General features: G+C 28.5%; 2 protein-coding genes across 2 annotated transcripts; one reads left to right on the top strand and one right to left on the bottom strand.

Moving 5' to 3' along the window:
- Positions 1-230: 230 nt before the first annotated feature.
- Positions 231-9,443, top strand: LOC129972875 (peptidyl-prolyl cis-trans isomerase NIMA-interacting 1-like). The gene is made up of 3 exons (XM_056087178.1): positions 231-423; positions 5,013-5,228; positions 6,938-9,443. Exons 1-3 carry the CDS (start codon positions 369-371, stop codon positions 7,156-7,158), a joined length of 492 nt encoding a protein of 163 aa, XP_055943153.1. The 5' UTR covers positions 231-368; the 3' UTR covers positions 7,159-9,443.
- Positions 9,444-20,208: 10,765 nt separating this feature from the next.
- Positions 20,209-21,753, bottom strand: LOC129971740 (F-box only protein 39-like). Its single transcript, XM_056085715.1, has one exon. It carries the CDS (start codon positions 21,751-21,753, stop codon positions 20,209-20,211), a length of 1,545 nt encoding a protein of 514 aa, XP_055941690.1.
- Positions 21,754-22,099: the final 346 nt, after the last annotated feature.

Here is a 22,099-nt window from a genome sequence, read left to right on the forward strand (position 1 = left end):
ATGCCATTTGTAAAGTAAAGAATTTTGCAGAAATGATAATATAGCAGATTAAAAAAACCGCTATACAATAAGGTAAAATTATTTGAAAGTAATAAATCTTTTCAAAAATTAAAAAAATATTTTTAATATGTGTTGGGAAGTTATTCCTGAGAAGTCTGCATTTTGAATTAATGTAAAATATTTTGGAAATTAAAAATTTGAATGGCAACATCTTCAAATTTGAGAGGAAATATTAGAATCGAGAGTTAGACGTTGGTTAGCATTAGTTTATTGAATATTAAAACCAGTCGTAAAAGCTAAACTAATTCTGCGATTTTTTATATTTTCCATTTCCAAATAATCTTTTGAATAAAGTACTTATTTTCATCATGTCTGATGAGGAATTACCTAAAGGATGGGAAAAACGAATGAGTCGTTCTACTGGTTCGTTTTATTTTCACTAATAAAATTATCCCATTTAATGAACTTTTATTACATTCCAGTAGATTTGCATTTAAGAAAAAGTACTGACGGAAGCTTTTGTTCCAGTATTATTTATTTGATTTCATTTATGATAATAAAACAGTAAACTATAACATGCATTGATTTTGGTTGTAAAATTTGCATCGTATAGAAATTACAAGTCGCGTCTCAGGTGATCGTTTTTCTAATATGTTTACTTTCTTATAATAATGTATACGCAAGCTGAAAACTTTTTTATTTGGTAAAAATCATAATGGATTCACGCATCTTGAATTATTCTCGATTTAAAAACAAAGTGTTCAGGTCTTGGAGACGATGAACGCTTAACATTTATTGAAGAAGTAGTAGCTAAGAGATTTTAATCATTTCTTTTTCTGGTGCATCTTATTGTCGAATGTTGGCATACTATTTTAAGTTGGAGCAGTGAAAAATAAAGTTATTGCTTTTAATTACGCATGTGCTGTATGGCTATCTGAAGAATTTATATACTGATTTAACACAGAAATTATCATGAATACTATTATGCATTATTTGCTTCTGTAGACGTATGAAACAATCAAACTATTTTACTATTATTGTCCGAAGATAGTGGTAGGAGTGGCACACAGAAAGCATAAAGATGTTAGAGGCATTCAGAAAATTTTAGAAGGGCAAAAACATATTATCTGTAGTATGTTCAGATGCACTTCTAATCTGAAAGAAAGCATTTTAGAATAATTAAAAGGGGAGTATACAAGGTGGATATTCCTACCTCTACATATGAATAATATATAAAAAGAAATCTCTGAATTATTGTAATTTTAAAGTAAACTGTTGACATTTTTCTTGCTTTTTGCTGACTTTTATTTTTTTACCTTGATTTATTATCTTTTAAAATTAAAGTTAGACTTATAGATGTTTAAATAATTCTTTTTCTAATTTTATATTAATCAAATAAAGATGTTATAATTTATTGGGATCAAAATTGAAGTTGTGAATTTAGCTTATATTTCAGTACTAAATCTTTTATTTATATTTTTATAAGATTTTCCTGGATAATCAAAGATGAACTTAGGCTATTTGAGAGGTTGTTGTTGCATAGATATAATGATAACATTTTTAATGATTGCGAGTTGATAAAAAATGAAAATTGATGCTTTTCTGTTAAATCTACCGTAATTATTTGAAACATATTTGAGAATAAAATCTAGCCACAAAAAAAGAATGCAAATACATTCTGTGCTGTAAAGTTGTTGAAAATATTTTTAATTTTCCAGCAAGTGTGTATGTAAGAGATACAGTATAGAAAAATTCATTTTATATCTCATGGTTTAGGTGTAAATGTTTTAGCTTTTAGAGTGCTACAAGAGCATGACTTTGGCTTTTTTGCAGCTCATTTCGATATACTGTTAATCAGCATTTGGAATTCGATGTAATAATAGAACTTTGCAGATCTCCTTTTTTTTTTTCCATTGTTGCAACTTTTCTTTGTTGTTTTAAAAATGATGCAACTGCAGTCTTTCAACAAACAATAAAGCAAATTTGTTTGGAAGGAAATATCTACTATAATTGGTAAATGCTTTTATGAAGGAATACATAGAGTAAAAATTGCCTACCTTTTAATTAAACAAGCTAAGAATAAATGTTAGAAAGAAAAGCCAAATTGGGTTTTGAAGTGAACAATGTGTCATGCGGTAAAAAAGATGCAAAATGATAAGTATATTATTATCACAGAATTTAGCTATGAGATTTGTGGGAAATTTATGTTTGGTGTATTCTTAACATATTGATGTGAGCTGCAACAATACAATGAAATGAATATGAAATTTGCTTCTTACTTTTTATATCTAAATTTCATTTTTTTTTTTTTTTACTTTCCTAATGTTTTTACATTTTGTTTTTCAAATGTTTATATTTCAGGTGGTTAGCAATTTCATTTTCACACTATTCAATTTATTCTTTAAACATTCCATATTGTTTTATGTATTGCGATAACATTGTTTCCATTCCTTTTTAGATAAAAATAATTTAAGATAAGTATTCTTATTAACTTTTACCTAATAATTACAACATAAATTATTAGCTTCTTAAAAATTTATACATGTGTGTGTTTGAAATACACAGAACCTTTCATGTTGGTATGGAGAGCATGTTCTCCAGAAGGGTGAAGAAATCATTTCATGGTAAAAGTTATATTTATTGCTTCTGTAGTAACTGCACATATATGATTATAGTGATAAGCTGTTTGTGTGTGTGTATATATATATATATATATATATATATATATATATATATATATATATATATATATATATATATATATATATATATATATATATATATAAAGCTTTAATTCAGAAATATGAAATGGCATTTATCATAGGGTCTTTGCATGATCACTATTTGCTAATCCTTGTAAATAATTATGGTTAGATCTTAAAAGTAATTCTAATGAAATAACACAGTTATACAAAATTTCTAATTGAAAAGACTAGAAAATAAAGCAATAATAATCTATAATTTTGAGACTTATGGCTGCTTGATGCATTATAAATAAATTGACTTCCATCAAAGGTATTGAAAAGAATTTTCTAATAATCCCCACATATTTTATTGAGGGATATTGATATTATATATATATATATACAATGAAATATTACATTATTTCACTATAGTGAAATTAAAATATTTAAGAATTGCTTAATAAGACAAAATCGCTAATCATAAGTTATCTTGTCATTTAAAGAAAACAATACCTTCAGCATTTTAGAATCTGATGGATTGTTTTATACTATGCATTGCTAAACAAAATGCCTGAATAATTTCTACTTTTAAATTTAACTAATATATGCATCAATTGCCTTGTATTGTTGCATAATTATAATGATTCCCCCATATAATATATATATATATAGAGAGAGAAATAACTATTTGTAAGTTTATCTATATGAATTGCTTTTCTTCTGTTTCTGGTTAATATTATATTTTCATTTAAAAAAGTTTTTTTTTTTTTTACAGAGATATACGTTTATTGATCTGTAGCAAATCAAAATATTTGAAAAAAATCTATTAGACAGTTTTATACTTAGCATTAAACATTGCAACATTACTTTTGGAGAATTTCATATTAGACATCAGGACTTTTTACAGTGTTCTATTCCAACAAATTAGATATTATATTGTCTATATCTTTTTTTTTTTTTTTTTTGCATGTTTTTTTCTTTAACTGGATATATTATACTTGATATTCTTTTCCTTTTTTCTTCTAATCCCTTATCAATGGAAGTTGAAACAAGACATTGCCTTTTCCTATTGTGTTTTTCTTATTCCTTTGTGGTCTTGACATAAAAAAAGATGCAATGTCAGTTTGAATTTTTAATTAAAGTATATTATTTCTTGATATTTTTAATATGCAACATACAGTCTCTCTTTTATAACAGCTAAGCATTCACTGTTATTAATAAATCAGAAAATAAAGGCATATACATTATCGTAAATTTACTGAAATCTGTTATCATAACTATCTGTAACCTAAGATTTATAAAACTTTTTCTTATGCATGTAGGAACAAAAGGGTTCTGAAATAAGAATGAGTAATTGTTATTGATATACAAATTCAAAGCTATTATGTATACTTTTTTTTTTTAATTAACACTTTAGTATAAATGCAAAGGACCAAAGTATAAATGCACAGGATCGTCCCATTGTTTTTTTATTTGTAGACAACTTGCAGGACATTTACTTTAATATTTATGGTTGATAGTGTTACCAACCTTCATCTTTGTAATATATATTTATTTTACCAGTATTACATCATGTTCAAAATGTTGTATAATAATATATATATGTTATTTCATGGGAAGGGGATAAATGTTTTGAGTAAAATGTTGGTATATTAATGTGATCTGAAAGCTTCATAGGCATATAAAGGGCTAACTAGCAATCTAATTGAAATTAATTTTATCCAAATGCTCCCAAAGTACTCATGCTGAGGTATATATTTTTCAACTTCTAAAGCATTTCTTGGCAAAATTTGATTGACCATAATTTAGATCTTTCAAATTTGACAGGAAATGTGGAGATCCATCAACTAACAAACTGACTTTTATTAGCATGAAGAAATCTGATAACTTTTTTGAATTAATGTCATTTATAAAATGAACTATGTATTTAAATTTATACTTTGGTCTCACCAGTACAATATAATATACTGTAGTAATGATATTTGTGATATAAATTTAGAATGTCAGTTCTTCATTACAAAAATTCATTTTATTATTTCTTATTAAATCCTCTCATCATTGTTTACCTTTGACTCACCAATTTTAAAAGATGCATTTATGAAAGCAATTGCATTTTTACAATTAAATGCAGAAAATTTGATTTGTTAAAAATTTAATAATTTGTATTTAATCATTAGAATTAAATTATTCTACAAGATCTACAAATGGAAATAATGTTTATTGTATATTCCTGAGAAATATTTTAAAAACTCCATAAATTTATTTAAGTTAAATTGTTGTATTTTATTTAAATCATTATTAAAAGGTAACATATTTTTATCTCATCAGGACAATCATATTACTTGAATATCTATACTAAAGAAAGTCAGTGGGATAGACCTACTAAACCTGCTGAACCTGGGGCAAGTTTAGGTTGTGGAGGCCCTGTTGATCAAGTGAGATGCAGCCATTTGCTTGTTAAACACAGAGACTCAAGGCGTCCATCATCATGGCGAGAAGAAAATATTACAAGAACTAAAGAAGAAGCTTTGGAAATCATTGAAGGTTAAGATTCATTATGTGCTATTCTATGTATATTTGTATTTATTCTGTGTAAAAATGAATTAATATTTTTATTTTGTTACGATATATATAAGCAGAAAGAAAATGTGAGCATGGACATATCATTTCCTAATTTATTTTTTCTACTTTTTGTTAGACCTACTACTTTTATGTGTTTTCTTTAAATTCCATTTATTATTAAATATAACAATTTGTTATACTATAAATATTTTGATCAAATTATAAAAACCAGAAAACTAAGTTTCATTGGAAAGCACAGTATAGCATTCACATTAGAATTTGCTTGTGAATTGAAACTTGCAATTGCATGTGTGCATGAATGTAATTATAGTTCTTATTTAACAAATAATAGTAATTTTGTTATTCTGTTACAAATCATGCCTCATTTTCTTGAAAAGCTTGTCAATGACAAAAAATTTTATAAGAATAATTTTTTCCCCTTGCAATTACTGCAAAATTTGGTGATTCAAGGTTTCTTGAAGTTTAACTACATTTAACAATTTTATAACCCTGACATTCAGATTAAAGCTGGCAATTTTTCAATTTAGCTAAATCTACCATAATATGTGAAAAAGCTTAGATGAGCAATATGATTAAAATAAAGAAAGTCTATAATCCTTAAAATGTAATTTATGTCGATAGAATGAGCTAATGTCTCAAATGGATGTCAGATTGTTCTCGATTCCTGAAAAATATCTCAGTTATGCTATCCTGTTAGAAAATATAAAAATTACTATTATAAATGTAAAACAAAGGGATCCATCCAGCGGTTCATCTTTCAAATGTGATTTATTCTGACATTAGGCAGTAAAACTTTCATAACCAGTATGATATCGCTCTTCTATTGTGTTAATGTAAGCTAAATATTCTATACATATAGAATTTTTGTTGTTGCATTCTGATTAAATCTTAAAATTAATAATTTGAATAGCTTTTACAGAAGTAGCTATCAGTATATATAATGATTTCTTAACTCATATTAATATATACAAATATGGAATTTTTGTTAGTTATGGAGAGTGTAAGAATTGTTTGCTGTTCTTGAAGTTGTAAAACATCACTATCTGTTTTTGGAGCATTCTCTTTCAGCTGTTTTTCTCAAATTATTTTTTGCTGCTGATCCTGTGCTTTTAAGATTATCTTTCAGGCATTGCTACAAGTAAAAATCCATCAAGTTGATATTCAATGAGCATTAGAAAACTCAATGACACACTTTTGTTTAATCATTTGTTCACCATAATTCAATCAAGGTAGATTCTTATGTTCATTAATAGGGAATGATAAATGCTTCATTCTGCTGGGGCATCAATATTCATTACTAGTTATCACTTAAATGTATGATATAATTCATATCTCTTGTGAGTTCAAACAAATTTCAGCAGTCACAGTATTCTTTTAAAAAGTAATTTTATTGTGACAAACTGCAAAACATATTTAACATCTGTTGTTAGTTACCCATATATAACTGTACTTATGATGATTGATTTAAATATTTTGTTTATAAAAAATTATTGTATTAAAAAAATTGCAAATATTTTTTTTCTAATTGCTTGGGATATTTCTTGCGATTCTTTACATAAAACATAGGTAAAACAAAAGTATAATAAATATTTAATTTGACAAAAATCATGTTTGAAAGAATAACATAATGAAGTAAATGTTCCTAACTTAATATTTTCTGTCTGTAATAGGATTCAGAGAACAGCTAATATCAGGAAAGTCAACTTTTGAAGATCTTGCATCAAAATTTAGTGACTGTAGTTCTGCCAAAAGAGGAGGAGATTTGGGTCTTTTTGGACGAGGAGCCATGCAAAAGCCATTTGAAGATGCTTCCTTTGCTTTAAAAGTTGGAGAATTGAGTAAACCTATTATTACTGATTCTGGTGTTCATTTAATTATTAGAACTGCTTAAGAACATTCCTGTTATGTGATGTTGTCAAAACTTGTTGCTTTGTTATTTAGATTAGGCATAGCTTAACTAATATGAAAATATGGTTGAGAAGTTGTCAAATTCTAAATAGTTTAAAAAAAGTATTTTTCCATGGAGATTCTGTAGAACAGTTTCAAATACCAGATTGTTGGTTTTTACAAACCATTTTCCCACTCGATTTACAAGGTGATAATGTATACTATAAATTTCACTTTTGTCATTCCTAGTGTGAATCTGTGTAGAAAAACAAATAAATTTGAAAATTAACTAATTCAATTATCCTATGAGTAAAATGTTTTGATTCAATTTATGCTGTAAATTTTTCATTCAATCATATAGCTGCCATAAATTGCTATGTGATTTGATTTATTTTGTGTGTATGTTTTTTTTTAATTAACTGTATTGTAATGTAAAATGATCATTTTAGAATAAAAAATATATGAAACAAAAATAATACTCAAGTAAGCAGTTAAATTTATTTGGTATTTTCACTTGATTTAAATAATTGACATGTTTCTCAGCTGCTAATTCATTGACTTTTGTCCAATAACTTAAAAGGATAGCCTGAGGTCATTTTTTTATTTTTATTTTAATGCAGTTGTGATTGCAATTTTACATTGAATTGTGTTTTCAATGTGTTTGATTAACACAGCACGAAATATGAACACATTTATCTTTTAAATATTGCAACACATTTTTCTAATAAATAAATGAGTGATATATAATAATCCTCCGGAAGTTTCACAAGTTCCTTTTGAAGGCCAAAATAAATATTTTGATTTAATGATAATAGTATGACAGTTTATAAATTGTTTGGCAAGTTTGAAATGTCTTCTTAGAAAGTGAAAATAAATGTTTAGTTAAGTTAGCCACTGGCAATTTATTATAAAATTAAAGGCTTCTATCATATATGTAAAAAAAAATGAATATTTTATTGCATGTCATTAAAAGGCAAATGTATAATTTAGTATAATAGGATTCAAAATTTTTATGATTATATCTGGAAAATGAAAATGTACATTTCTTCCAATTTTCATATGTGGCCGCGCAATAACTATTTTGATAATTTATTAGCTCTAATTTTGGTATCTACACTATTTTTTTCTCTAAACTTAAATAAAAAATTTTAAAAACAACAATTATCTATAATTGTTACTTTCAGGCAGATATATAAACAAAGAATATTTAATTTTGTTATTGAATGTGGTTACATGTATTTTATATGTGTAATTTTTTTCTATTTTTTCTAGTCTTGTATGTCTGTTACGTATTTTTATGTGCATTTCTCAGATTTACTGAATACTGAAGTGGATTTATCATTGTTTCTTTTCTATGAGGCATAATCTTTGTGCACTATTTATAGCTTATATCAAATTTGATTCATATTTTAGGTATTCATTAGTGCATTAGGTTAAATAGCTCATACATATCAGTGTAGATGCTTTTCTAAAAAATGTATAAAATTTCATTTACTCATTCCATCCTGAAATTAAAGAAGTTTTAATCTTAGTAGGATAGTTAAGGAAATATTTTCTATTTCTATAGAATCACTTGTTATTTGTCATAATCATTCTATGCAAATCTTTGAGTATTGCTCTATGCAGTCGAGCCAATGTTTCTATTCTATTAGGTTTGGACTAATAGTTCAAAGGATTTTTCATAGAATCGGGTATTATTTAGTATATTTACAAATATTAAGGCCTTTAGAAAATAGTATAGTATTTTGGCATTTAATCACGAAACTATAGGTTTAGCTCTTAATGGCAGTGGTAGTTTATAATAGTATTTAATATTTTAAAATTAAAAATGCTTTTAAGTCATATTTTTTAAAAAGACATTATCTTACAATTTAGCTTAAGATTTTCGTAAGTTATGTTGTTTGTTGTCATACAGCTGTAGGCTAATTCCTGAGAATCAGGAATTTCATATGTAATTGTCATAAATATTTGCAATGTTATGGTTTTAATATTAAAGAAACAGTTGTTGATGATAAAGTAAATATTTTGCTATACATCTTAGTTTTTGGTAACTAAATATTTTTTGTATTGAAAATGCAAACTTGTTCAATTTTGTTTTTGTGTACTTTTCTTTTGTATATTTTTTGCTACAGACTCTTATGACGTCCAATGCTGCATGTCATAAAATTTTTAATAATAATTTCTTATATTACCATAAAATGTTTTTTTAAAAAATTTGTGTTCCTTTTTGTCTTGCAGTATTGTAAAAAATGTTTGAGAACTGATCCAATAAAAGGTTATGTTGATCAATTTGTTGCTTATTTTGTTATAAAAATTGATTAAACAGAATTTAAATTTTAAGTTTTGTTGCTAAACTATACATGCTATATATTATCTTATACTGTATATAAACTATACATATACACATAATATATATAATATATATATATATTATCTTTTGCTTCAGTATATAATATTTTCATGTTTTTTTGTTAATTCTTTAAGTGGATATATATTTAAAGGTTGGTTTGATATTTTAAAAGTTTTAACATGTCTAGTATTGTAAATTCTATATATATATATATATGATAGTCAAAATTTGAAATAAAATAGAGCAAAACTAAAGTTTATTTTTACATATTTGTACAAAACTATAAATTTTACCCATCATATGCTCATTTGATGAATGTGATGCATGTATAAATCTATTCTTTAGAAAGTTTATATTTTTAATTAAATCAGATTTTTCTTAATAAGGATTTTTTTTTTCAAAAATATATTTTTAACTTCTTTTTTTATTTCATAATAAAAAATAGAATAATGATAAATAACAGTAACAGAAAGTAGCTTCTTTTAATGCCTCTTTTTGATTATTGGAACTTGCTCTGCACAATTTACTCCTTGAAATTGCATGCAAATATTGTTTTTGATAATAGCTAATTCTTCAGGGGGGGGGGGGTTACATTAAAATTTTGCACTCTTTAATAGATCTGTAAATTAATATACAAAATTAAATATTATTTCAATGATTATAAAATAGCGAGTTCTGTCTTAGAGTTAATATTTCTTCTTGTAATTTTTAGTTGTATGATGAAGTGAAGTCTTTTAATATGCTGTTATTCATTATTTTAAGACCAAAAATTATGTAATTAATGCTCAAGTAGTGGTTATTATTGTTATTATTATTTAATTAGATAGAGATTTTAGCTTTAATACCAGCTTCAAAAATTTATTGTGTTTCAGGATAAAGAAGTCATACATAAGTAGCTGTGTTTCCAACTAGTATACTAATATTGTAAATAATAATAAGAGAATTTAATTCATTTTATTTGTAATACTTCAGATATATTTTGCTACTTACATGAAATTTCTCATGCCAATTAGTTTATATATCTTTATATACCTAGAATATGTTTTTTTAATCTGCGGAATAAATATATTGTAGGCTAATTAGGTAAATAGAAATCAGTCACTTTTATAATAGAATACGAGATTGAAAAACAAGCCACTATAAATGGCTCTGTGTTGTTGAATTACTGTATAGAAAATTCAATTTCACACATGATGATGTGAAAAATTTGTAAAATATTATGAAATCTTTTGTTATTATTAGTTTTCACTTTTTTTTATACCTGTGCTTAAGAGATTTGAAAGTGAATGTCAGGATTTTGTTTATACCTGCATTTGTAAAGTTTGAGAAGAATTCTCTCTCAAATATATATTTTCAAAGAGTATAAATTGTTGATATCCAAGGTGTGTGGTCAAACAAATGCATTTCTTTTATAATAAGATGAAAGCCATTCTTTTTATTCGTATTAATTTCAAGTGACTACAAGAAGATACTAATCTCTTTTAATAGTATTAACTACTTTTTGAATTTTGGAGCATGCATTTCAGTAGAAGTTAAATTATCCAAGAACTGAAGTGATAAGGTTTTATCAAAATATTAAGAAGGTTAAAATTCTTATGAGAATTTCAAGAAGTAATTAAAATTATGTTGATACTATTCCCTAGCTGAAAAGGAATTTTCTTGAAATAAAAATATTGAGGTTGTAAATCTTAAAAAGTAAAAGTATGTTGTAAAACATGAAGGTTGAGATTAATTGAAGGAAGAGAGTTTTTAAATCACAAAAGAAAAAAATTTCATATGCCAAAAAAAATGCCTGCTCTGAATATAATAAAAACATATAAGTATGAGCAAAGATTGCAATCTCAAAATGTTGAAAAGAATTAGAAAGGGAAATGCATTTCAATGAACCAAAGAATTTAAATCAAAAAGAGTGAAAGATGGATTTTCAGAAATTTGCACAAATTATTTGAAAAATAGAAGTTTTCATTTCAGTAGCAGTATCAAAATAGAGGCTTTAACATAGCAACTTAAGTTGTAAATTTAAAATATTTTTATAATGTATTGTTTTCGATCTATTTGTTTAAATGTGAGTAAAAGTTTGCTGATTAGTCTTGCATTTCCCCCTTCATTCTTCTAATCCTTAATCAAAAGTAAGGTAGAGATTTTTGTAGAATTAGCATTTCTTTTGTCTCAGCTAAAGTGTGAATATGTTTGTGAAATGAGAGTCAATTTTACATTGGGTAAAATTAGCTGTATTCTGGGTAACATTTAAGGGTGTTTGGATTATTATCTTGAAATCTATATTAAATCTTAATTTTTGGATTTTTAACTGGAGGATGAACATAATAAGTGTTTTTTACATAAACATCTGAAAGTAGTAAGTAAGAAAATAGTGATGTATTGGAATATTAATAGTGAAAATATTTTATTCAAATTAATCAATTTTATATGTAATTTTATTTTTCTTAAATATTCTATAAAAAAAAGTTTTTGAATGTACTTGGAATCCCCCCCCCCCCTTCAGTAACAGTGAGAACTTTGTCCTTCAACTTTCTTTCCCCTATTTTAATACAGTGTTGAAGATGTGCATCTGATTGCCAATGAAATATTCAATAAGGAATCAATTAGAAATATTAATTTTTAATTGATTATCTGTTTGGTGAAATCTGAGTGAGATTCCTTATCTTCTGAAAGTCCAATACAAATGCAACCTCTTCGTAGATGTGTTAGAGGGAAAACTGGATTCCTTTTATTAATTACATGGTACAGTCACATTAATGTGATAACCTGTCAAAATGCAGAATAGACATTTTTTGCAGAGCGGAAGCTGTGAGACGTGCACGAAGAGAGTCAATTAGGTTCCTGAAGGTGTTTACTGAGATGTTGAGCCATGTCAACTCCAGTGCTGCGGCCAGCTACGCTAGGTTACGCGGGTAAGTTTCCTTTGTGCGAGGTGGTAATACAGATTCTAGATTGGGTTCAAGTCTGGGGAATTTGTTGATCAAGGGAGTACGGTAAACTCTTCCTAGTGCTCTTCGAACCACGCACGTACACTGCGAGCTGTATGACAAGTCGTATTGTCCTGCTGGTAGATGCCGTCATCCTGAGGAAAAATAACTTATCATGTAGGGGCGAACATGGTCCGCAAAGATAGACGCAAGCTTGTGGTGATCCATGTTGCCTTCCACAATGATAAGTGTACCCAGAGAATACCACGAAAACGTTTCTCCTCCAGCTTGGACCCTGATGGTAATTGTTGCAGGGTGTTTTTATGACATTTCACGCCATATACATAAAACGTGATTCATCGGAAAAAGCCACCTGTTTCCACTCAGTGAAAGCCCTGTTGCGGTACTGACGTACAAATTCCAGCCTTCGTCGTCGATGAACAGTAGTCAGGATAGGTGCACTAACCAGGCGTCTGCTGCGGAGGCCCATACACAGCAAAGTTCGCTAAACCGTCGTTGTGGAGACACTGTTGGTAGCTCCTTGGTTCATCTGAGCGGTCAGTAATTCAACGGTTGCACGTCTATTCGCTCGAACGCCTCTCCGCAGCCGCCATTCACTTCTGCCATTTATGACCCTTGGTGCACCACATTTGACACATCGCTGATTTTGGATAGTGCCATTTTGTCATACACGGTATACTTTTACCACGGCGGCCCGCAAACAGTTTACAAAATTAGCCGTTTCGGAAATGCTTCCATCCTTGGCCCGAAAGTCAATGATCAAGCCCTTTTGGACGTTGGATAAATCGCTTCGTTTTTACATGACTGCAAGAACTGAAATGCTTTCCGAATGCTCACAACACACTTTATATATACACAAAATTTGCGGATAACACGTGCCTTCTGCTATTGGTTATTTAAAGTTATAGAAAGTAGGCGTTGGTCAAATTAATATGACTGGACTGTGTAGTTTGGTTAGTTGAATTTAATAGATACCCCCCCCCAAAAAAATCCTGTAATTTTTTTATTTTATTTCGCAAGTCTTAAATATCCTGTGGCATTATTATTATTATTATTTTTGAAAGCAAGTATCGGAAATTTTCTGACATAAAATGTTTGAAGGTGAATAAATAATGTTCATTATTTATTGACTTGTTCATTTTCATTTTAGAACTTTCGTGTGTCATCATCCATTTCTGAACGAACTAAAATACATATCATTAAATTTGAGATACTCTTACTATTAGGTCTTCACCCCTCAATATTAAGAATGAAGATATTTTGATTCTAACTGCTTGGTATATTTGAACATAAGTGGACCACTCTAAAATCCTGAGAGCCATATAACTTGCCTTGTATGATATTTTTTTTATTATTTTTATAACAATATTTTTTTTTCTATAACTGGAAAAATATAGAAGATGCTTTGTATTACGAATTGATTATCAGATTTTGAGTGATTATTGATTGAGTCAGATATTGATTTCATGAATTTATTACTGATCAGGAATTACAACTCGCTAAAAAATATTCAATACTTCCTTCTTTTTCTTGCTGCTTATAAGTATTCCTTAAATATTGTCCAGTCTTCAGTTTTTGATTTGGTTTCAAAAACTATGAACAACACCGTCTAAACCTCAGTCTATGGATTTCTTTTCAAAGAAAATCTCTTGTCTTAGGAAAAGCAAAAGGCTAATAATCTCGGATGAGAGATAATAACTAAACAAAGATAATTATTGTATTATTTCTATAGGTGATATTCTGTAAAAAACATGTAACTGTAATAAATAAACTGTAATAAACATAGAACTTTTTTTATTATTATTAATAAGATTAGATTTGCTTGTTTCTTTTTAGATTTATGCCTGTCATTCTGATATACAACACCGAAAAAGTATTCAACAAATGCATTCGTGTAAATAAATAATAAAACTCATTTTTATTTTGCTGTATTTTATACGTTTATCACTCAAAATAAAGTTCTTCCCTAAATATATTTGCTGTTTTGTTTTGAGGTGAATGACTTATCCACTCACAGTAATAATAATAAAAAAAAGTGACTGATATAAAACTCATTATTTTATGGTTTCCTGTAAAAGATCCCTAAATGGAAATTAGGGAAGCAAATTCTCTCGTAAAGCTGAGTTCATTCATAAAAGTTTGTTTCTGGCAGGCAGTAAAACTCATGAATGAAATCTTATAGGCGAGAAGGTATTTGTCCGTAAATCAAAGTTGACGTCATTTGCCATACGTCTTCCGTGGTAAATTGGTAAGTAGGTAAAAAAGGGATTTTCTTATTAGAAAAGAACACTTTTTTTTTTTTATATATTCTCGAAGTGCATTTTACCTTGTATCCCTTTAGTACCGTCCATCCAGGAAACGATTTTAATATAATAGAAAGGATTGAATGTGAATGAATATATTTGTTTCAATGCCATCTACAAGATGTCCACATTTTGTGCAGAACAGAAATCGTTCTTTTTTTTCGCATGCTTTGTCTGATTTATCATGTCTGTAAAAGAGAGGTACCGTTTTTTCATGAAAGTTTAGTGTAATTCCAACTTTCTGCTCATTTCATGTGTGTAGACTATTTTATTCGTTCATCTATTTCAATTAAAAACGAATTATTTTTAAAATAATTACAAATTTATGCCTCAAATGTCAGAAATTATGCATTATTTTATTTGTTTCACGACCAATTCCGATGGTTGTTATGAAATTGAATAAAGCAAATCTAATTCAAGGCATAGATTTTATCTGTCCAATGATAGTATAATTACACATATAGCAAAATTTTAATACTGTTTTATAATATCTCACATTGTAGTTTTCAAAATTTTCAATTTCTAGATTTTATTGAATATCTACATTTTAAGATGCTTATTTTCCACCCTCAGATTGGACAATCCATTTTTAGAAATAAGTATGTCTATGATCGTGATCACGAAATCACAGCAAGTTCGATGGATAGAATTTTGTATGTAATCTTTACACCAAAATTGGAGTTTCTATAAAATTTTGGGTTGAGTACATTTACTTTTACTCTTTTTGTTCGTGTGGTTAATGAAACATCCGCAGTCTGCAAGAGTGAGAAGATTTAACATGTGAGGAAAATAGTAGACATGTAAAAGAATTTAGACTAGATCTGTATGATGGTATGTGAATGTGATAATTCAAAAATGTAACAAACAGTATGATAAAATGAAGTATTTTATTTTTACACCAACATTGTAGCTATGCATTTTGTATCAAATCCGTTAGATAGACTTTGTGTGCTTGTATTCGTGTATATGTCAAAACGATCACGATTTGTCTATATATATATATATATATATATATATATATATATATATATATATATATATATATATATATATATATATATATATATATATATATATATTGTTACAAATCTGTAATTTTTCTACCCGGCACGAATAGTGTCATCGTGAGAAAGACCGTTGTAAGATCTGTGCTGAGCGGCTACCGCGTCAATGACTTGAGAGCTTGGCGACGAATTTGGCGAGTTTGGCGACTAATTGGATCATACTGGAAAGTTCGAGAAGTTTCACGATCCATCCAGTAGGAACCAAGATACACTCAGATGCGCAATGATTGGTCTGAAGATTCTAGCCCCGCCTCCCGGAATTATAAAAGACGGGCACTCTGAAGCTGCAGTGAAGTCGTGTGTAAGAAGTTGTGTGGATCGTCAGAAGTTGTGTGTGAGAGGAGTCGGAGTCGCGTCAAGTAAAGATTTTCGGAGGATTAGACAGCAAGCAAGCTGCTGAACTAGCGATTAAATACGCTGAGGTATTACAATTGAGTGGCGGTATTTGTAGAAAAAAAATTTTGTAACAATATATATAAAAAGTATGTGTGTGTGCTCTCAAAAGAGTGGGCCATCAAAGTTAGAACGATCGAATTCGGCACGAATAAAATTTAGAAGGTGAATATGTGCACTTTGAAAAATGATTATAGAATTTTAATTTAAAATTGACCAAATTTTGACATTTTCTTCCGTAATATCCAAAATTGTTCATGCTCAAATTTAATTTTTGCACCTTTTTAAAATTTTAAAAATTGTCTTTTTTTATGACTTTAATTTGCCGTGCAATCTTTTCTGAATTTTGACAATTTTGCAGAACTATTTGCTTAATTTTCAGCAATCGATTTCCTTTTAGCAATGAAAATCAAATCATTTTATTCGTCATTTTATCAAACATTTAACCTCGTGATTAAATGTTTGATGAAACCTCGTGAAGAAAGATTATTATCTGAACAGTTCACATGAAGCATCAGAAAGTAAAATTACACTACCCTTAAAGATGACGTGCCATTTGGAACAAATTACCTAGAAACTAAGGGGATTTTTTTTTCGCTATAATGTTATGATAATAGACTTCATTAGATAAACCCCTCGTTTGTTGAAGGGATCATAAGCATCAAGTTATAAAAGAGATATAACTGAAATTAAACAGAATCAATATTCTCAGCGTGACAGCTGGTGAACAAAAGTGGCTAGTTTTATTTGATCTTGGAATCAAAAAGTTAGATCTATATCAAAATTAGAATTCAGTCTGTCAAAAGGAACTATTACTGACCCAAAATGCGCATTCATTTATTTTTAAATCTACAGTACGCTCCCGATTATCCGCGGAATTGGGTGGCGCGGCCGCCGCGGATAACAAAAATCGCGGATAATCCGAAAAAAGCTAAAAACGGGTATAGCAAAAGAGAAAGCAGTCATTCCAACATTGAAAAATCGTTTTATCTACAATAAAACGTAAAATAAACAGCAGGAAATGTTTAACTAAATCTTAATATTTTAGTATATCACTCAAAACTAACTTAAAATGCATTTTGTTAACGAAAACAGAAAAGTGCTTTGTACTTACGAGAGGCTTCAAGGATTCACAGAAAAATTAATACATATGTACTGTTTTAATACTGTAATGTATTATGTAATTACAAAAGCATAACTGTAAAACTACACCTTTTTGAAAAAATCAGTCATTTGTGTTTGCTTCTTGCTTTGGAAGCATTTTCTCTTTGCTTGGAAGCAAAATAAAAACTTAGTGCGGCAGGCGCGGATAATCGGGAGTCTACTGTACGATGAAATTTAACACAAACTTCATCAAGAGAGGAACATACCATATTCGAAGATGGCACACACTCTCTGTCTTCTTCACTATTTCTAATTGAGTTTTGAAACTTTTTGTATCCAGTCTCTGCCAATAAATATTTGATTATGGAGATTAATCGTCGAGTATTGAACAGAGGAAACATTTTTTTTTTTTTAAGTGGTTTTACTCTCCAGAAGAAAATCAATGTGTTCTATAGTATATATAAGGGAGATACATCTTCCTTTTGCCCAGTTTAATTTCAAAATTACTCACAGCTCTACAATTTTGGTATAAGGACCACAAGCCATATTCCACTGATCTAACATGTTGCGGTTGTGAATTATCGTCTGTTCATACAGCCGGATACAAACATAATTCTAGAAACGCCCTCTTTTTTTATTTTACTCAAAAAGGTTTTAAAAAATCAAGGCAATATTTTTGGTGACTTTCTTTCTCTTTGTATATACTTCGTGTACGAGAATGTTAAAAAGTATGTTGGCTCTCTTGTGAAAGCGAGTTCATTGTTCATATAAAGAGGCAACGATTCATTTAGACGGACAAGGACGTTCTACGGCCTTTTGATCACGATTCTAGAAAGGGCATCGAACATATCAATGGAAGGAAGAGTAACCTAGAAGAAGGACTTGTATATGATCATTGGGGAAGGGTGAAATTAATGAGCGTACGGTGAAAGGTCGTTTTATTTAGAGGATATTTTTAAAAATGGCTGTGAAGAAAGCGTGCCATTTTATATTTTTGGATATCTATATAGTTTATTTTTCTTGCCTATTTTCCAAACTTGATGATTCTACAGCAACGTGTTTTCCTTTTTATAGGACTATTAATTGAATATCTCTTTCTTTCTTTGTTTGTTTTGAAAATTGATTAATATGAGTGTATGCAAAAGGTAAATTAGGACGAATTATATGTTCTTTGATAAGATATAGAGATACAAATAAAATTTTTATAACATTTCATTCTGATAATGTGTCTCTCCGATAAGAAAGAACCAAACGGTGGCAGATATTCATCTAGGGAGCTGCCTAAAGCCGCTGAGGCTAAGAGGGTCACAAACAAATCGATTAAAAAGCTTTATTTTCCTGATTTCCAAAGTTTATTATAAACACAAATTCTATGAAAGATGAAATCGCAGATAAAGATTTAAAAAAATCTCTGAATAAACTTTTTTTTCTTCTTAATTTTGTGCGTTACTTTTGTGTGTAACGCAGAAAATGTTTCAGGGTTAAGTGTATTTTTACAAATTTGTAAGTTAGATTCCCTGTCAAATTGTCCTTGTTTTAAAAAGAGATTAACAGTAACTCTTGATATATACCAGATCAATAACCCCCGATCTCGGTGACAAACTTTATGATCATTTGGAAACAAATTCAGCAATAAAAATGAGCATTTTAGAAAATTTAGGAATTTTTATTCTATTTCTATTATGACCCGAAATCTAAAGATTCTTCTGGTAAATTTCATATCCTATCTGGAGACTATAAAAGACAAGGACTCTCACCAGGATTTATTCTTTGTTTGAAATGTTAATGTCAAATCAAGCTTTCTAATTGTGTACTCTGAATGTTATTGCTGTTTTCTAATTAGCGATTTTCTATCCTCTTATATTTGTGAATTTTTACGAGTGCTGATCTTTTTATACGCCTCGGTCGTGTTTTTGTTGCCTATGTTTCATGTTTTCTTGTGCTTTAAAACTTCATTTTAAATTATACAAAGCGTTTCTCTTTACTCCCAATAAGCGCTTTTTTTTTTTTTTTTTTTTTTAACATAATTGCATATCTTCTCTATTCACTTATGAAATGAAAGTTATGCTTGTCAAAAAAAATGGATTCCTAGAATTCGAATCTGTTGAAATGAAAAGATTAATTTTAAAATGAAAAATTGTGAAATCCACAGAGAAAAAAGAGAAATCCACTCCTCCTCTGTGATTAAATAAATCCAATTTCAAAATATAGCGAAAAAGAAGAAAAAAATATTCGTATTGAAATTCGTTTTAAAATATAGAGCTTAAATGTTTTTATTGATATATGTGCAAACTAATTTTTTTTAAAGAATTAGATTCATTTTTTAATTTAACTTTTAAATCAATAATTATTTATTAATTATTTTTTACTAAAATAATATTTATTAATTTTTAATTAAAATAATAAAATTAAATTTGTTTTTTACAAGCGAAGAAGAAAAAGGAATATTCATATTGAAATTCGTTTAAAATATTAGAGCTTAAATGTTCTTATTTATATTCAAATTAATCTTATTTAAAGTAATCAAATTCATAATTTAATTTAATTTTTAAGTCATTAATTATTTTTTTTAATTTTCAGTCATCTTATGCACATAATAACGGTACAATTCAACAACAAAAATCCTTAATTGATGTTTGCTAGTGGCACTACTTAATTTGATTGTTTGGCTTGCCATATTGGCGTTAAATTCAAAAAGTACATTAAAGTATACTATAAAGAAAATTGCATTGGAAATATACGATACACGATATAAAAATAATGCCTAATTTATTTTCATGATTTAATTAATAAAATTACAAATGTATTTGTTGTTATTCATTCGTTTTCCTAGTTTACTATTGGATAAAATGTACTGAAAATTTAAGTAGTGATTACATTTTGTTCTTGTCTTTACCGCCTTTGCCTAGGATCCACAATTAGAAAGCAATCTATGCCTTGTGCGGTAAATAATGGATAATATTCTTCTGATAATGCTCTAAAACTGTCTTCATCCTCTTCTTCTTGAAGTTGACAAATCCATATTGTAATTGATTTCATCGATGCTGGGCTGTTTTCTAAAAATGCCTTGAGAATGTTTTCAATTCCAATTGGCGTACTTTGAGCATGAAGATGTAAAGTCTGTAATTTTTTGCAGGTTTGGACAAATGGAATAAGAGAACTTTCAAACTCAGAGACAAAAGGCATCCACAGAACATTCAAAATTTTTAAATGATCTTGGTATTTGCAATTTTCAAAGTATGTGAACAAATTTCTAATATCGGCATTTGAAGATAATAACTTTTCAAAGCGAAAATCCAATGTCTGTAGAGGTATTTTGCTAACTAGGAATTTTCCCATTTCTCTGTTTAAGTTATTATGAATGGTAACGTCCATTTTCACTTTCAAATCCGGACAGACTTTTTTCAAATATTTCCAAGTTCTAGGTAGAATCCCTCTAGATATTGATTGTCTAGTATCTTCACAGTGAATAATAAGAGACGACATACTGGGTTTATTTTTATTAAACTGGTAATCACTATAACAAAACTTTTCATATAAGCAGTTTATGACATCTTCAAAGGTTTGTGCATAATCTACTTCAAGTGACTCTATATTTGCAATTCTACCGCACACTTCCAACAAATCTGATTTGTATTTATTACCAACTGTGGATGAATTCTCATTTATAAATCCTCGGAGTGTGAGGTGTCTTATCGTGTTGCTTTCAGAATGGAGTATTGCTCTCAAGAGCTTCAATCCCTCTTCTTTGCTGAAACGGCTTCCTTGAAAAACGACCGTTTTGAGATTCTTTTGTGAAATGAAGAAAGTTATAATGGTTTTGAATAAGTCTTTGCGGATGATACTATTCAGATTGTGAAAGTAAAATCCTATATTAATGAATTTAAGTGAAGAAAGCTGCGAAGAGTCCGTTATAGCTTTCAGAAACAACTTAAGCTGTTTCCAAATCACGCTTTTGAGATGGGTCCTAACTCTTTTGCAAATAATTTCGACATGTCGAAACATGGAAGCGTGCTGACAAGCAAATTTTACTTCTGGATATATTTCTGAAGAGTGATAATGTTCAGGCAAATAAAACTTCATTGTTTTCCATAAATAGGGTGAGCCGATATCTTTCGACCATCGAGAGCACACTTGAGACATGCGGCTTTGATCAGTTCTACTGAGAAATGAATAGATATTTTCTACTGCAAGAGATGGTAATTCCGCCCAGTTTCCTTTATTTTCCAAAACCTGTTCATCGTCTCCATCTGAATCAAATGTTGTCTCTGAACTGAAATCTCCATATTGAGACGTATTGTAGGTAATTCCGATACCCTCTCCTGATGAATACAAATTATCAGAGGTATTAGACGACGTGCCTTCATTGGATTCAATTGCAACGTTACCGTTATCATCTTCAAAAGCAGCGAGACTGTGTACTTCTAGAGAGCTCATGATAGTTTTCGCATAAGTACGGTATTCAAGTATAGCTTATTTCTTAAATAACGTTTTAATTTAGATTTGTTTGATAAATTATTTTAACTTATTTTCTCATGAAAATGATTTCGATAATTTAATAAGGAAAATTTAAAATATTTATGATAATTCAATGTTGCCAAAGAACGTATTGTTTTATAAAATAGTTGACTGAAAAACATTATTTCTCTTACTTAGCTGCTAGCTGCTAGCTACTCTGTGGGAAAGGGAAAAAAATCTTTCTAATATAAAGATGAATGTTTATCTATATGTTCTTTATACAAAACTACAGTTTTTGTATGATCTCAATGAAATTATCATATAT

This window comes from Argiope bruennichi, chromosome 6 (genome assembly GCF_947563725.1).
Source record: "Argiope bruennichi chromosome 6, qqArgBrue1.1, whole genome shotgun sequence".
In the NCBI taxonomy this organism is placed as follows: Eukaryota; Metazoa; Arthropoda; class Arachnida; order Araneae; family Araneidae; genus Argiope; species Argiope bruennichi.

What these genes read in the sequence shown, in the direction of transcription:
- LOC129972875 (XM_056087178.1), top strand. Translation starts at nt 369, where the DNA reads ATGTCTGATGAGGAATTACCTAAAGGATGGGAAAAACGAATGAGTCGT. An exon ending in ACGAATGAGTCGTTCTACTG is followed by an intron (nt 424 to 5,012) that starts GTTCGTTTTATT and finishes TTATCTCATCAG; the next exon opens with GACAATCATATTACTTGAAT. An exon ending in AGCTTTGGAAATCATTGAAG is followed by an intron (nt 5,229 to 6,937) that starts GTTAAGATTCAT and finishes TGTCTGTAATAG; the next exon opens with GATTCAGAGAACAGCTAATA.
- LOC129971740 (XM_056085715.1), bottom strand. Translation starts at nt 21,753, where the DNA reads ATGAGCTCTCTAGAAGTACACAGTCTCGCTGCTTTTGAAGATGATAAC.